This window comes from Garra rufa, chromosome 16 (genome assembly GCF_049309525.1).
Source record: "Garra rufa chromosome 16, GarRuf1.0, whole genome shotgun sequence".
Lineage (NCBI taxonomy): Eukaryota > Metazoa > Chordata > Actinopteri > Cypriniformes > Cyprinidae > Garra > Garra rufa.
In genome coordinates this window covers 23,205,262-23,222,988 of record NC_133376.1, presented here as the reverse complement: position 1 = coordinate 23,222,988, position 17,727 = coordinate 23,205,262, and the positions used below count along the sequence as shown (strand labels likewise).

At 36.7% G+C, this 17,727-nt stretch overlaps 2 protein-coding genes and 1 long non-coding RNA gene across 3 annotated transcripts in view; 2 read left to right on the top strand and 1 right to left on the bottom strand.

Moving 5' to 3' along the window:
• The first annotated feature begins 26 nt into the window (after positions 1-26).
• mgst2 (microsomal glutathione S-transferase 2) lies at positions 27-2,956 on the top strand. The gene is made up of 5 exons (XM_073820094.1): positions 27-393; positions 1,922-2,021; positions 2,157-2,227; positions 2,337-2,418; positions 2,497-2,956. Exons 1-5 carry the CDS (start codon positions 333-335, stop codon positions 2,606-2,608), a joined length of 426 nt encoding a protein of 141 aa, XP_073676195.1. The 5' UTR covers positions 27-332; the 3' UTR covers positions 2,609-2,956.
• A 1,100-nt stretch (positions 2,957-4,056) lies between these two features.
• On the bottom strand, positions 4,057-7,398 carry LOC141287971 (uncharacterized). The gene is made up of 3 exons (XR_012339594.1): positions 7,256-7,398; positions 4,824-4,973; positions 4,057-4,708 (listed from the first exon to the last, which is right to left on the bottom strand). It is a non-coding gene; the product is annotated as an uncharacterized lncRNA (long non-coding RNA).
• The window catches only part of cabp2b (calcium binding protein 2b), a 26,088-nt gene continuing 14,953 nt past the window's right edge, over positions 6,593-17,727 (top strand). The window contains exon 1 of the mRNA XM_073820091.1: positions 6,593-6,985. The gene's annotated coding sequence lies outside the window, so the exon portion shown is untranslated. The remainder of the gene's footprint in view (positions 6,986-17,727) is intronic.

Genomic DNA, 17,727 nt, shown 5'->3' with positions numbered 1-17,727 from the left:
TGAAAAAATAACGCAACTGAATGATTTGAAAAGAACGACTGCTTGAAAAGCTAGTTTGTAAATTTAGTTTAATATTGGGTCCAAGTTTAAAAGCAACCGAGACATAAAGGAGCTATTATTATCATTTCCAACTCGTACGGTTATTTTTGACTGGAACGGTGGAACTGCTGGCGATCCGATGCGTAGGCTTTTACACCTTGTGTAAACTTTAAACTGGTACTTCCTGTTCTGCAACATAGGCGGGTATACTGACCAAATTTCACAACTTTGTAGCGAAACGTTAGGCTAACGTTATCTAAAAAGGAGTTTTATCGGACTCTATCACGACAAATATGACTTCGGATCTGCCAGTTCTCATTGCAGCAGTGTCGACACTGTCTGCTCTTCACCTGGGTAAGCAGCTCGTCTTCTGCTCCGTCAAAAAATAACCAAACGTTCAGGCACTGCACTGCATTGTTCAATCATAATAGTAAAACATCTAAGAATCTTAACAATTCATATTCAGCAAAGTTTTTGCATTTGCTACAGTATAGCCTGTATGGGTCTTTGGAGATTGATGTTAAATTATAGGTTATTCTAATCAATTTATCCGTTTTTTGAATACGTTGATGTGATATCTTAACAGATCTCCATAGAGCATAAGTATAATGACCTCTTGTTTTTTTATAAAACCTGCCAAAACCAGTTCACTGTGTAAATCAGATCAGGTGTAGACTACTTTTGATAGTTTGTTTACTGAAATGATTGTACAATTTTGATTCCAAGGCCATAGTGAGCTATTTCAAGTTATAAAGTTATAAATCAGAAAGGTTCTATAGATGCATGTGATTAGCAATCAGAGCTGGGTAGTAACTGATTACAAGTCATTTAGATTATGTAATCAGATTCCAAAAATGATGTACTCCTAATTAGATTAACACAATAGCAATAAATTATTCGTAATTTATTTATTCTCCCTAATTTTTCTTTTTTATCTTTTCAATTTTACTTTCTAAAATAGCCTACCGCTTGTATAAACTCAGAAAGTCTTCCAGTTTTGTGGACATTCACACAAAGATCAGTCTTTATTCAAGGTGGCAACACAGCATTTGACCACTGACTCACAAACATTATTTCAGGTTTAAGAAGTGTTTCAACATTGCATCAACTACTGAACACATTCATTTTAGTTTGAATGATCACTATTGACTGTGTTTCTATTTCTTTGGAAAGCTTTTGTCTTTCAAACACATTAAAATGCACAAGTTCACAAACTTTTTTGTCATCTGACCCTCTTTCACTTACTACTTGAAGTACCCTTGAGAATTTAAATTAAATATTTTAATAATTAAGTATCACATTTGCTTGCTCATTCTTTCTTTTTCTCACATGACATGAAGTAAACAAATAAAATATATTTATTTTTAAGTTTATTTTTTGATTGGTTTTAAAATGCTTTATTTTAATTTAACATTTTTTATGGTTTAATTAATTTAGTTTTTCAACTCATAAACCCCCTGCAGTTTTTTCAAACACCAGTTTCGGAAACCTTGATGTAATAAAATGTTTAATGCGCGTCATGTTGTTAATAACAACAACTGGAATATATTTTCCTACTCTTTGTATTTTTATGTCAATATGCTACAGGATTGTCTTATTTAAATCAATGTGATAAATGAGTTAGGTCAAAAGTAATCTAAAAGTAATCAAAAATTAGTCTGATTATATCACCTAAAACATGTAATGTAATGGGTTACGTTACTAACTACAATTTTCGTCATGTAATTTGGAATCAGTAACGGTTTACAATTTGTAAGTAATCTGCTTAGCTCTGTTAGCAAGGTAATACTACACTTGAAGTTATATGTCAGAGATATAATTATTAGTCTTTTGTTATAGCAATGTCTGTGGTAAATCAATAATAATGGTTGAATATCTCCAGCGTTTCAGGCAAGACGTGTGGGGTGGTCGAGGATGAAATATAAAATTTCACCACCCACTGTTACTGGACCACCTGAGTTTGAAAGGACATTTCGTGCACAGTAAGATCTTTGACTGCTTCATTGATGCTTTTCTAATACTTCACACACTTTTCATTCATGAAAAATCTTATATGAAATGTCAAAAAAAAAAAAAAAATCTAAAAATATTACAAATATATGCTTCCATTTCCTTAGCCAGAATAGTGTAGAGATGTATTCCATTTTCTTGGTGGTTATGTGGATCTCTGGCATCTTTTTCAATGAAGGTATGTTACATCATATATTTCTATAATTATATCTATAACAATGATATGGTAATAAAAAAATGAGGAACTCTTTTATAGCATATAAAAATACTTTTTTTCCTTTTCACAGTGCTTGCTGCTCTTGGAGGACTTGTGTATATTGTGGGCAGAGAGATGTACTTTATTGGCTATATCCATGAAAGCAAGAAAAGGTGATAATCAAAACAGTTATTGCATATAATTTGTTTATCTGACATTATATTAATGTAAAGTCTATTCTTGCCTTCTAGGTTGCCAGGGTTTTACTTGGTGCTGTGTGCCCTGTTATTCCTAACTGTGATGGCAGCCATGGGAATTATTCAATCATTTTTGGACAAATATCTCAACATCAGACTTCTCTGAATAAATTCATTCAATTTTTAAAAACACTTTTAAATCACATTAATTCAGAGAGCCCAGTTATAAACTCACCACTAAATTCCTACTTTTCACTTGTTGAAAGCGTGATCTTTAGTGGACGTCATGTGGACTGAAATGGAATGCTAATTCATTTTCATTCGAGTTTGTTCTTCAGACCTAGTGTGTCAAAACTGACCAACAAAGTCAGTATATTTGTACTGATTCAGGTCAACAGGGAAAACTGGGTTTTATGAATGCATATTGTCTTTAGGAACAATAACGTTTTATTGTTTGTCATTTTAGAACTTAAAAAATTGGATTTAAAAGGAATTAATAAATCAATCTTTTACATTTTTTTTTTCTTAATTACATTAACATCACATTTAAGTCAAATCCTTATCACATAAGACAATAAAAGATGTGTGTAGAAATGAGTTTAGTTACCTTGCACTTGCTCTAGATGAACCTTGCAAGTGTTTTTTCATGTACCATTTCATACACTAAGGCGTTTTACTTTAACTGTACTTTCAAGACTGTATTGTCTTTAAAAGATTGGCTGGGGTCGTGACACATTTGACAACAACAGGACACATCCCCTGCCTTGTCCACTGCAGAAACTTCCAAATCGTCAGTGCAGCAGATGCCAGAATAGTGCAAAATGGTTGCGTTGTAGCCATTTTTATCTAGATTGTCATATTGAATAATTTTGCTAGAAAACGTTCCAGGTGAATAAATGTGGGTGTGATCAATTCCTGAACCGCTGCCACCTGACATAATATAAGTTACTTCCAACTGTATTGTAGACTATATTTCCACATGAAAGAAGGCACTCTGAACTCTCATTTACCACACAACACACTGGTGGAGTAACATCTGTTAGCTGAAAATTAAAGAAATTATATTTCTTTCAATTAAATACTGTAGTAACTGCGTAACTTGGAACAGTAAACTGTACAGACTTAGTAACTAGACTAGGAAAAAATGAATTGCACAATTTAAAACTGTTTACAATAAGTGATAAAATCAAACTAAACTCTCAGACACACCTAAACCCACTCACACAGAGGTTTATACATTTATAATTTATATCAGTGGAACATTTATAAAAAACTTGCACAATACGTTCTCTTTTAACGCCACCGAAATGATGTTTGAATACAGTTTGACCTTTGAAATATTTTGAAACGGGGAAATATACAATATAGTAAATCTGGTGGGACTACACTAGATTTGTTATTTACGTCAGAGGGTTTTTATGATTTAATTGGTTAAATCATAAAACCATGTGTAAAAATGGGTGTGATATCCTTGTTCATATATTTTCGGACCTTGATCAGGAGAGCTAGGATTTATTACAAAGTCACTAAAGATTATTTTATCTAGTGATTATGAACTCCTACACTGTTTTATAATGTACAGTCTTACTTAGGTGTATCATTATTTCTTAAATGTTAAGGAATTTAAACCTTTATTGTATAATTACAATAAAATTTTGAAGAAATGCATACTGCTACTTTCATAGTAGATTGATCATATTTTTAATGCTCCAGATATGTAAACATTAAAGAAAAAAAGGATAAATAAAAATGTAGGCCTACCAGCCAGCAAGTCAATGAAAAAAAATAAGCATTTTCTCATACAGTGCATATTTACACATCTTTGTTAAACCAACATAGATTTGAGAGCCATCAGTATAAAACATGACCAAAAAGAGATGGTTGTGGTGAAGCTGCTGGATGTGGGACTGACGGTCATTGGGCTGATTGTGGTCACAGGGCGTTTGATATTAAAAGGGCACTTTGCCTTGTTTCCTGCCTTGTCCACCACCGAAATCTCCACATTATGGAAACAGCAAGGACCAGTATATTTCACAGTGGTTGCATTGTAGCCATTTTCGTCTAAAGTCACATTTAAAAAATCAATAAAATAGGTAACGTTGCCTTCACAAGAGTCAATGGAAGCAGAAAAAGAGGGGCGATCAATTCCTGAACCAGCACCATCTGTCATGATGTAAATCACTTCCCAGGTTGCATATCCACTTGACGAAGAACAGTCCAAACTCTCATTTACCACACGGCACACTGGTGGATTTAAATCAGTTCCCTAAAGAGAAAGTATACACATCATTTTGTTCAATTAATTTCGTTGATGTCACAGTAACTTTTCATGTTTATACTGTATATAGGGAATCAGCAGTACAGATATACGGGGCACTTACATTCAGTATAGCATCTCGTCTCTGTCTCTGTAGGTTGTCAACGTCTTTCATTACTTTATCATCAGTGGCGACATTATGGTATGGAAAAGCCTGTGACCATCCAGTCAGCACACAGAGTAAGACCAGCATATTTTGAACCATTCTGTTGAACTGTGAAAAGTTGTAAAAAATAGATTTAGATGAAAGTTTATGATCACATTGACACTAGCATTTATTTCCATTTAAACCTTTTATGTTAACGTTCAATACTCTCCTCTGTTTCATTCTCTTTTAAGGCCCCTTTTTAATATTTTTTGTTGTTGTTGTTGTTGTTAAATTGCATAAGAAACTATAATGTTCATTTAGAAATGGTGATAATTGTTCTTACCCCCTTTTTTTTATTTGTGACCCTGGACCACAAAACCAGTGGTATATTTAAGGGTATATTTGTAACAATAATGAAAATTGCACTGTATGCACCAAATTATTGATTTTTCTTTTATGTCAAAAATCATTACGATATTAAGTAAAGATCATGTTTCGTAATATATAAAACGTAATTTTTGATTAGTAAACTTCATTTGGACAACGTTAAAGGTAATTTTCTTAGTGTTTTTATTTTTTTTGCACCCTCAGTTTCCATTTTTTAAATAGTTGTATCTCAGTCAACTATGGTCCTATATTAACAAAGCTTATTTATTCAGCTTTTCAGATGATTTAAAAAAATTGACCCTTATGACTGGTTTTGTGGTCCAGAGTCACATTTTAAGCATAAACCTAACAAAGGTTTGTCATTCATGCCTAAAACAACAAATTAAACACTTAAACAGAAAGAAAGAAAGAAAAAAGAACAAGTCCTCATTACACGTCGGCTAGTTTAAATATCATTGGTGGAATACACAATTCGTATTTATTATGCACTGCATATGCAAAACAACCGCGAGATCGTCACGTGACAGCAATAGTCTTTTTTCCCACAAAAGTCTTTCTGGAAGTAATCATTTCCTAACCCCTTCAGACCCTGCATCCATTCGAGTGGACATTGCATGATTCTTTGTTTAAACCAATAAAATGTTATGTTTTTATAATATGAGCAATGCCTGGACACTGATTGGTCCCTGATCAACCAATCACAACAAAGATATGACTCCTAACTTAATCTGATTGAGCTACAGGCATCACAAAAGAGAGCCATGATAACCAACTAGACAGGAAGAGGAGGAAGCCCATATTTGACCTTTCAAATGCAGAGTTATGTTAATGGTAGCCTCATCTGCATCTATTGTAAAAATTAAGACTATCAAATAATAATATTCAAAGTTATTTTGAAGATCTTTCAGATTTGCAGAACACAGGATTTTTTTTAAATGCAATGTCCATCACAATGGACACCAAGTCTTAAGCGATATCAATTAATATTATTATGTTTTCATTTATGTCTTCAAATTGACTATAGCCTGTCAATCAATATTTCATTGATTTTAGTGAGGAACAGCTATAGTGGATGTGTGATCAGTGAATACAGTGTAATACACACATTCACACCCCCTCCATGCACACTAATACCTTGATACTAATGCACACAATCATATAGTCATCAAAACAATCAGCAAGTACACATAAACCCATTCACACACACACACACACACACACACACACACACACACACACACACACACACACACACACACAATCATTTGTACATTTACTCCAATTCACCCACTTCAACCAAAAAAAGGGATCAAACAACCATTTTTTAGATTTCACATCATCTTACCTTTTTTCCACATTCTTACTGCATTGTTTATTCGTACAATATGTGTTCTTTTCAAAATCTTAAACACTATTTCAACTATAGTGCACAAACTCTATTTATTATGTATGGTTAAAAAATGAGGATTTTTGCTTTCCTTCAGACCCGGCGTCCATTGTAGTGGACATGAGAAAATCATTTATATGTTGAAGAAGAGCAAATAACAAGTGGGTAAAAAAATTTTGTTCAGTGAAAAAAATTCAGGTCTGAAGGGGTTAAGGCCATTTTAGGGAATACGTGATTACGTATTCTGTCTCGCACTCAAGACCCGTTGACTCTGAGACGAACCCTGGCAGAAAAGTACATAGTTGCTCAACGACTGTTACAAGTTCCCTACTTCATCAGACGTCATGTTAGTCTGCAATAAGAGGTAGGCTAATAAATAACTTTTCAGAAGAGATTTGTAACAGTTTATGTAAGTTATATTCTATTAGGATATCTGTATCATGTTAAGTGACGTAGTCATTTAAAATACATTTGGCCTATGAATAAAGAATACAAACATGGCATATTTGAAAAACTAAACGTTAATATATTTAACATCACATTATTTCCCAGCAATAAAAGTAACGAGTACAATATGTTTCTTATTCTAGTGGAAAATAATAGTTATGAATTTACATCGCTTTATTTTACTTACCTTGTTAGCAGTGAAAATGTGGTGAAATCTTAAATCTGGCCTCGGTTCAGTTCCTTCTCTGTTCCAGATTATTTTTTATGGAAATGTGTCAGTTCTAGATATATACACTCTCAGACACACCCAGTCTCTGTCAACACAGAACTTTCACAATATCTAGCAAATATTTAGCCAGTTAGTGAATAGCACTACCTACTTCTCATAATGGCAAACTGTAAAGTATTATTACAGTGATGTTGCTAAATACCACTGAGTAAATCTAGATTTTTATCTGTGAACATGGCACTGCAGCCTGTAACACAGGAAGTATGGCATAACTAAATACATCCATAAAAGTTTTACTGTTTATATGACCCACAGCTGTTTTTTTTCTCCCACAAATTATTTGGTATTTCAGCATATTTGTGTATTTGAACCCTTCCCAGCAATGACTGTTTGATTTTGAGATCCATCTTTTCACACTGAGGAAAAACAATGCATTAATGGCCAGGGGTGAAAACTTTTTGAATTTGAAGATTAGGGTAAGAAGATCAGGTGTAAGTATCTTCTGTAGCCTCTGAAGGGCAGTACTAAATTAAAAAAAATATGATATTTAGGCAAAATAATAAAAATGTACACATCTTTATTCTGTTCAAAAGTTTACACCCCCCGCCTAATGCATTGCTTTTCCTTCTGGAGCATCAGTGAGTGTTTGAACCTTCTGTAATAGTTGCATATGAGTCCCTCAGTTGTCCTCAGTGTGACAAGATAGATCTCAAAACCATCCAGTCATTGTTGGAAAGGGTTCAAATAAACAAAAATGCTGAGACAACAAAAACTTTTTCTAAAGAACAACAGGCAGTTTAACTATTCAAGACAAACAAGAGACTCATGAACAACTATCCCTAAACAAAAAAATAAAAATCAAGTGTACGTTAACTTTTGAACAGGGTTATTTTTACAAATTCAACTATTATTTTCTCTTGTGGACTATATGTAAACATCTTTTATGTGAAATATCTTATTCAGGTCAGTACTAAATAAAAAAAGGTAACATAATTAAGAATTTGCAGATTCTGCAAGGTGTATGTAAACTTTTGACTTCAACTGTAGCTCATATCATACTGGGGAGCTACATTTCGTACAAAGCATTTTTATGTCTACATTTTAAGTCTATTGTAATGGACATTGGTTTGAACTGTAATGAGTATACAGTGCAAAACCACAAGATGTAATTTAAGGAATGCTCTGGGGTGTGAAATGAACTCTTCAAATTCACAGCAAATTTCTTTACAAATGTTTATTCACAGCAATTACAGTAAGTATTAATTTAGTAAATAATAGTAACATGGACTTGGAAGACCTCATTAATTTTCGTCCCATTTCTAATCTTACATTTCTTTCTAAAAATCTTGATTGTATTATGGCCTCTCAATTGCACACTCACCTCAGTGTAAAAAGTCAGCCTTTTTTGCATTGAAACAGCATTATAGGGTCACTAATGACTTGTTAATGGCTGCAGACTCTGGCTCTCTATCAATTCTCGATCTCAGTGCGATTTTTGACACTGTAGATTATTCTCTTCTGCTCACTCATATGGAAACTCGTATTTTTGGTGTTACTGACACTGTATTAATTGGTTCAAGTCTCATCTTTTAAACTGTAGACATTTTGTTTCTCTGGATGGATGCAGGTCCAAAGCTGGTTTATTTCAATTAAGTGTTCCCCAGGGATCCCTCGGTCTCAAGTTTAATTTTTACACCGATAACATCTAGATTTTTATAGTCATACAAAACCAAAACCTTTTGCATTTAGTTTGTTGTTCGAAACATTTCAACTAACTGGGCTTTTCAGGATTCCCTAATTTTCCTGAATATGTAATATTAGTTTGCAACACTCTTTCTCAAAGCCTTCTCACAATCAGCACTTTCAAAATGTTCTGTTTCAGGTGAGGCAAAATAGTTTCTGCTTCATTTACTTTTTCAAGTTTTGAATTTTTTATTAATAAAATCTTAGTTAACCCTTTTAATCCCACCGGTCACAACTGTGACTAAATTTTTTTTATTTTCATTCATTTCTAAACACTTTATTGACTAATGTTTTGGTGCAAAAAATAAAGGGTCTGAAATAAATATGTGCACTTTCACATGGGTATTGCAAATTGCCACATGACCAGAGCAGTTTATTTCCTGTTTGCATCGTGAGACGATGATGGTCCCATCAAAGCTCCAAAACATAAGGCTTGTAAAGTATGTTAACATAAAGATATGACAAAGACTTTTGGTACACATTATCTCTGAGGTGTCTAGTATTAATATGTAAGTTCTCATATATTCAGTTTTGTTGAGTGTGGTCATAGGATGGGTAAACATGTTGATGGTCACAATTGTGAGCGGTGGGATAACAGTGAATTTAGGTTTACAGTATAAATCCAATGCAATTGTTAGAGAACATTGCACTAAATTGTTGCAATGACAAAACACAAAAGTTCAAATGTTACAAATTAGTTACAATATTGATGTTGCAATACGTGTAGGTTAATGGTCACAGTCCAATCAATATTAAAGTTAAAGCCACATGACAGTTTAACCAAAGGCTTAACACAATAAAAGAACGTCATCAGTGAGGCGTGGATATCCTGTGAATATTGTGAAATTAAGGAAATGCCTCAACGCTAAGGACAACTCCAGCCCCCGTGTGGATAGTGTTGTTAGTATTGTAATCCTGGAATGCAAGATAGCATTGAATTTGGTCCTCCACAAGGGGGAGATATAAAACACAATCATTATATGGTTTTTAAAATATATGGAGTTCATGCGTCTTTTTAAGGAACGTCTCCTCTGCTCACAAATCCTGCATTTATTTGATACAAAGTACAGCAAAAATATGAAATATTTTTACTACTTAAAATAATTGTTTTCTGTTTGAATACATTTTAAAATGTAATTTATTCCTGTGATTTCAAGCTGAATTTTAGCATCATTACTCCATCCTATATATAGAGAGAGTAAAGAATAGAATTCAAGTTTCTTTGATGAATAGTAAGTTCAGAAGAACAGTATTAACTGAAATAGAAATCTTTCTGAAAGAAAAACCTTTTGTTAACATAAATTTCTTTATCGTCACTTTTGAGAAATTTAAAGCATCCTTGCTAATTAAAAGTATTTTATATAATTTCTAAATAAATAAATAAATACTGACTCCAAGCTTTTTAATGCTATAGTATATAATGTTACAAAAGGTTTTTATTTCAGATAAATGCCGATCTTTGGATCTTTCTATTCATCACAGAATCCTGAAAAAAAAATACTCAACTGTTTTAGATATTGATAATAGGGCTGCACGATTATGTGAAAAATCATAATTGTCGATTATTCCCTTGAAATTGTGATTATTAATTACGATTATCACAATTTACACTTTACAGTAAGATCTCATAGTTAACCTTAGTTAATGCATTAATATTCACAATAGCTACATTTTCTACATAAGTTATTAAAGATCATAATTAGTCATAATTAATAATAAAAAAATGTCTATTATTCAGCATATTAGAATGATTTCTGAAGAATCATGTGACACTGAAGACTGGAGTAATGATGCTAAAAATTCAGCTTTGATCACTGGAATAAATTATATTTTAAAATATATTCAAATAGAAAGAAGTTATTTTAAAAAGTAAATGTCACGGGAAATGATGAATGGAAACAATAGCAAGTGAAACCGGTTTATTACAGTACTGAAATGGATGATACACACAAAACAGGATGAATCTCTCGGATGGGTGGTGATGCAGGGACAAGATGGCCAGAGTAGTCTGCAGATGAGTGAGGGTAAATCCAGTGACGAACAATCCAGACACGAACCAACAGATGAGACAAAGTCCAGGGATTCCAGAGAGACGAACACAGCATACACATCTACGAACATTGAACAACCATCTGACAAACAGGATAGATCTCAGTGAGGATATATAGGGTGTGTGAAATAGGCAGCAGCTGGTGAGGGTAATGAGAACAGGTGGCGAGGATACAGAATAATGAGGGCTAAACCAAATCAGACAGATAGATGGGGGGGGAGACAATGGGAGAAACCAAATCAGAACAATGACAAAGACCAGAAACACAAGGAGACATGTAACACACAGACATACACAAGTATACGTGACAAAAACACAGTGGATTTCATGAAACGTGACAGTACCCCCTCTCCTAGGAACGCCTCCTGGCGTTCCCAGACTCCCTTACCTGTCGATTGTAATCATCAATAAGGGAGTGATCCAGAATGTCTCTAGCAGGTACCCAACTTCTCTCCTCCGGACCGTAACCTTCCCAGTCCACCAAGTACTGGAATCCACGTCCCCTCCGCCTAGAGTCCAGAATTCGATTAACCGAATACGTGGGTTCCCCTTCTACGAGTCACAGCGGTGGGGGAACCGGGGCTGGCGGATTAATACGAGCAAAAGATACGGGTTTAATCTTGGATACATGGAACACGGGATGAATCCTCCTGTACACTGGAGGAAGTTTAAGGCGGACTGCCACTGGACTAATGATCTTGGTGACAGAGAATGGGCCAATGAATTTGGGAGCAAGCTTATTAGATACGGATCGCAGAGGAATGTGCTTAGTAGAAAGCCACACTTTGGAACCAACGACGTATACGGGAGGCCTAGACTGGTGGCGATCGGCTTTGGCTTTGGTGCGCCCTCCCACTTGGAGTAGAGTCTCACGGGCTCTAGTCCAAGTGCGATAACACCTCTGGACAAATGCGTGAGCGGAGGGAACCGCGACTTCGGATTCCAGACTAGGAAAAATTGGTGGCTGGTAACCTATACTACCTTCAAACAGAGACAGGCCCATAGATGATACTGGCAATGAATTGTGGGCGTACTCCACCATCGATAGTTGTTGGCTCCATGAGGAAGGATTCTTGGAGACCAGACATCGCAACGTTCTTTCCAAATCCTGGTTGGCTCTCTCAGTTTGACCATTGCTCTGAGGATGAAATCCAGAGGACAGACTAACAGTCGCACCCAGTAATTTACAAAACTCGCTAAAATTTGGACACAAATTGGGGTCCTCTGTCGGAGACCACGTCCGTCGGGAGGCCATGTAACCAAAAGACGTGGTCAATGACTGTCAACGCTGTCTCCTTGGCTGAGGGTAATTTGGGCAAGGGAATAAAATGGACTGCCTTGGATGGGGGCTGAAACAAAGCGGCCTTTTAGTTTGGCAAACACAGCCTCAGCTGCGTCTGACCACCTGAACGTAGTTCTGGGGGAGGTGAAGGCGGTCAAAGGAGAGGTTAGTTGGCTGAAATTGCGAATAAAACGCCGGTAGAAATTGGCGAACCCCAGAAACCTCTGTAGGGCCTTACGGGAATCTGGACTTGGCCAATCCACCACAGCCTTAACCTTTTCAGGATCCATACGCATCCCCTCAGCCGACACAATGTACCCTAGGAAAGGAACAGACTGTGCATGAAAATTGCATTTCTCCGCCTTGACAAAAAGCCCATTCTCTAGCAGCCTCTGAAGCACTCGTCAAACGTGCTGCACATGCTCCTGGAGAGATGAGGAAAAAATCAATGTCATCCAGGTAAACATATATGAATCGATCGACCATATCTCGCAGCACGTCGTTGACGAGTGCCTGGAAGACCCCTGGAGAGTTGGACAAACTGAAGAGCATGACCAAATATTCAAAGTGCCCCCTGGGGGTGTTAAAAGGAGTCTTCCATTCATCTCCCCTCCTGATGCAGACCAAATGATAAGCGTTCCTTAAGTCCAATTTAGTGAAGACCGACGCTCCCTGCAACCTCTCGAAAGCTGAAAATATCAATGGCAAAGGATAGGTATTCTTTACCGTGATATTATTCAGCCCCCGGTAGTCAATACAAGGTTGCAGAGATCCATCCTTCTTCCCCACAAAAAAGAACCCCGCCCCTGCTGGAGAAGAGGAGAGTTGAATGAACCCCGCTGCTAGAGAATCAGAAATATATTTCTCCATAGCCTCCCTCTCTGGAACTGAGAGTGAATATAATTTGTCCTTGGGCGGAGATGTACCTGGCAGTAACTCTATAGCACAGTCATAGGGACGATGTGGAGGGAGAGAAGCAGCACGAGACTTACTGAACACCTCCTTCAGGTCTAGATACTCCATGGGCACGTTAGACAAATCCACTGCCTTCTCCTGAAACACAGAAACAGAGACAGACGGACAAGCAGACACAAGACAAGACTCATGACACTTATTGCTCCACTCTGATATAGTTCTTTGCTGCTAGTCAATCCGGGGGTTGTGTTCGGTGAGCCAAGGGTGTCCTAAAACAATGGGTGCAAGCGGGGAGTCCAAAATGTAGAATGAAATGTTCTCAGTATGATTGCCGGATACAGTGAGTGTACTGGGTTTGGTGGTGAATGATATGGTGGGCAGGGTTTGGCCATTGAGGGCGTGAACAGCGATGATGTGTGTAAGGGGAAGAAGGGGAACTTGAGTCCGACGTGCAAAAGTGTGATCCATGATATTACCTTCAGCCCCAGAGTCCAGAAGTGCAAAACAGTCAAGTGGGTGTTCTGACCATCTTAATCTTACCGGAAGGAGCGTGGAGGTAGATGTGGATGAGGTCTTCTCAGCGGAGATCCCACCTGACAGTAGCCTCATACTTACTGCCGGGCTGGCCCTTTTACCGGGCAGTTGTAGGCGAAGTGCCCTGCCGCCCCACAGACATAGGCCCTGGGATCTCCGTCTCTCCTTCTCCTCCCGGGAAAGCTGAGCTCACCCCACCTGCATGGGCTTGTCATCGAAGATGGGGCTGACCGCGTCTCCGCCGCTGGCTCGAGATGTAGATCCCTCCCCAGGGGGAGGCCGAACGGGTAACCTCCGCCGTTCGGCCTGGGAGAGTCGAGCATCTACCCGCAGCGCCAGGTCTACGACCCTCTTCATTTCCTCGGAGAGTGTCAGGAACGAGGCACAGCAAGGGTCTTGGTTCTCCCACACCGCTGTTCCCCACAGTGCTGCTCTCCCAGTCAACAGGGTGAGCACGAACCCCACCTTGCTTCACTCTTCGAGAAACCTGCTGGGTTGTAGAGAAAAGTACATAGAGCACTTGGTTAAAAAAGCTCGCCAGAAGTTCGGCTCACCACTGTAGAGCTCCGGAGTAGGCAATCAGGGCTCTGACTGGGAGACAAGACTGGGTGGTACGAGTGGGGCTGGCGGTGTGGGTGGCGCAGCGGCAGCTTGGAGTTGTTGGATCTTTTGGGTAAGCTCGGACACCTGCGCCAAAAGAGCACGAATAGCCTGTCCAGACTCGTTCATGCTCTTCTCCTGAGCGTCCATCCGAGAGATGTTGGTCCGGATGACCTCCTCCCACGTGGAGGGAGTGGCACCTGCTGCTTCCGTGACGTTGGTCAGATGGTTCTGTCACGGGAAATGATGAATGGAAACAATAGCAAGTGAAACCGGTTTATTACAGTACCGAAATGGATGATACACACAAAACAGGATGAATCTCTCGGATGGGTGGTGACGTAGGGACAAGATGGCCAGAGTAGTCTGCAGATGAGTGAGGGTAAATCCAGTGACGAACAATCCAGACACGAACCAACAGATGAGACAAAGTCCAGGGATTCCAGAGAGACGAACACAGCATACACATCTATGAACATCGAACAACCATCTGACAAACAGGATAGATCTCAGTGAGAATATATAGGGTGTGTCAAATAGGCAGCAGCAGGTGAGGGTAATGAGAACAGGTGGCGAGGATACAGAATAATGAGGGCTAAACCAAATCAGACAGATAGATGGGGGGAGACAATGGGAGAAACCAAATCAGAACAATGACAAAGACCAGAAACACAAGGAGACATGTAACACACAGACATACACAAGTATACGTGACAAGAACACAGTGGATTTCATGAAACGTGACAGTAAAATATTTCACAATATTACTGCTTTTGCTAAATTTTGGACCAAATAAATGCTGGCTTGGTGAGCAGAAGAGACGTCTTTAAAAAACATTAAAAATCGTATTGTTCAAAAACTTTTGACTGGTAGGGTATAAAATACAAAATATATGTATTTTCACTAGTGATTTCAGATTTTGGAGATCAGTGTAAATATGTTTTATTTTACTTTCAGGCTTTGTGGTAATGTATTAGGGCTATGGCACATTTTTGCCATGCTTATGGTAAAAGAAAAACATAGCTACTAAGATGACATCCAAATTCTTTGTATCCCATTTTAAATCTCCAGTGTGTCCTTTGCACTACATTTGAACTGATTTCTAGTGATTTCTCTTTTCTCTGTTTTTTTTTTTTTTGTATACAATTATGGGATTATTGTATTGTAACAAGAGAGATTATTATCTTATAAAAACAAGTAAGCATCTACATGAGCTCATGTACTACTTTTATAGCTGTGAATCAGTGAGACAAGTGATCTTGAGAGAGTCAGACTGCCCTCTGATGTTTAATTCATCTAAACGAGACAGTTCACCTGTCAGGCATGTCTAGGTCAAGATATAATCTCTAGCTCTGAACATGACACAAAAGAGAATAATCCAATCAGTTGTTATTATGTTTTGTCATAACTTTAAGAAACTGTGTATGGTGCTTTCTATGAAACGGACACAAAATATTGCTTTGAAAGGTAAACCTAAGCTATTTTTCTTTGTAACAGAGTGAATGCAAACTGTTGGCTGTTTTTTTTAGCAATTACACTACCAGTCAAAAGTTTTTGAACAGTAAGATTTCTATTGTTTTTTTAAAAGAAGACTCTTCTGCTCACCAAGCCTGCATTTATTTGATCCGAACTACAGCAAAAATATTTTGAAATATTTTTACTATTTAAAATAACAGTTTTCTATTTTAACATATTTTAAAATGTAATTTATTCCTGTGATTTTAAAGCTGATTTTTTCGCATTGTTACTCCAGTCACACGATCCTTCAGAAATCAGTCTAATATTCTGAAAGAAACATTTATTATTATTATTATTATTATTATTATTATTATTATTATATTATCAATATTTAAAACAGTACATGTTTTTGAGTACATTTTTTCAGGATTCTTCAATGAATAGAAAGATCCAAATATTTTTATCTAAAAAAAAGAAGCTTTTGAAACATTATACACTATACCATTCAAAATCTTGGACTCGATAATAATAATAATAAATATTTTATTCTCGATAATAATAAATATTTTTAGCAGCAAATAAGAATATTAGAATGATTTATTGAAGAAATGTGGGATGAGTAAATGCAGGCTTGTGAGCAGAAGAGACTTCTTTAAAAAAATGTACTGTTCAAAAACTTTTGACTGGTAGTGTATACAATATCAGTGCATCAGAATACTTTAAAAATTATAATATTGTATTGTATAATTTTAAAAGTTTCGTACGGCCAAGAAAGGTCAAGACCTAGCCAAAATCTTGTTTTTAGGGGTGAATACAGACTTGATGTCTTTGCACACATTTGTGCATGATTGTTTTCAATAAGAGAAATGGCTAAAAATGAATTCTATGATATCCTCTATAGCAGGCTTTAACACTATATGTGGTATAAACCTGATCAAACATACCATGGTTACAAGATATGCGCACATACGGCATTGAATATATATGACTGATCATCAATAAGGAATAGATCCTGTCTACTTTACAAGATCTAATTTCTCTTATTTGTTATTTATACCCAATTACCCCTTTCCTTACCCTTTCAGTCTCTCTTTCTCCCTTTATATATCCCTCTCTCCTTCTATGTTTTCCCTAACATTCAATAGATCGCAATTAGATATCCTTGTAAAATCCAGAAAGAGCTGTTACTCAATCTTGCAGTTTTACATTTCGGTTTGGTCGTCAGTCAATGGCATCCCCTTCTTCTCCCCTCACCCTGAGTTCACAGTGTCTGACGCACAAATACTCCCCTGTTTTTTTCTCCTCTTTCATTTTCCGTTACAGAGCTTTCTCTTCCTCCCCAACTGAGCGTAGCTCTTTATCCGTAAATTATACATCAGGTGAAGGTGACGGACAGAGAGAAGATTTCACACTATAATCACTGAATCTGCTTAAGAGTAGGATAAACTGAGCAGAGTAGATACGTTGGGAAATACATTTCAACATACTGATCAGATCTAGTAAGATTAATGTTGAAATAAGGCAGGGACCACAAATGTGGGCATATAAGCTGTCTATAATGAGGTCACCATGTCCCATACAATCTGCAGTGGGATTGCATCTAAAGTTATTAAACTTTTTTTTGTATAAATGCTATTACCACCACAGCACATAACTTGGCATAATCACAACTGAATTGCATCAAGTAAAATGTATTTGAAGATTCAAGTGTACATGAATATATTTCACATTTCAGTCACACTTTTAATATCATTTTCACTTATAAAACTTTTCTGCTTAAACATGTTGAAAGCTTACTTAAAAGTAACTCCAATAACAGAAATAGAGGTTGATTGTTGTGGCATCAGA

Excerpts from the sequence above, each read along its gene's own strand:
- mgst2 (XM_073820094.1), top strand. The coding sequence starts at position 333 with ATGACTTCGGATCTGCCAGTTCTCATTGCAGCAGTGTCGACACTGTCT. Across the intron at positions 2,022-2,156 it reads GAAAGGACATTTCGTGCACA|CCAGAATAGTGTAGAGATGT; the intron begins GTAAGATCTTTG and ends CCATTTCCTTAG. Across the intron at positions 2,419-2,496 it reads ATCCATGAAAGCAAGAAAAG|GTTGCCAGGGTTTTACTTGG; the intron begins GTGATAATCAAA and ends CTTGCCTTCTAG.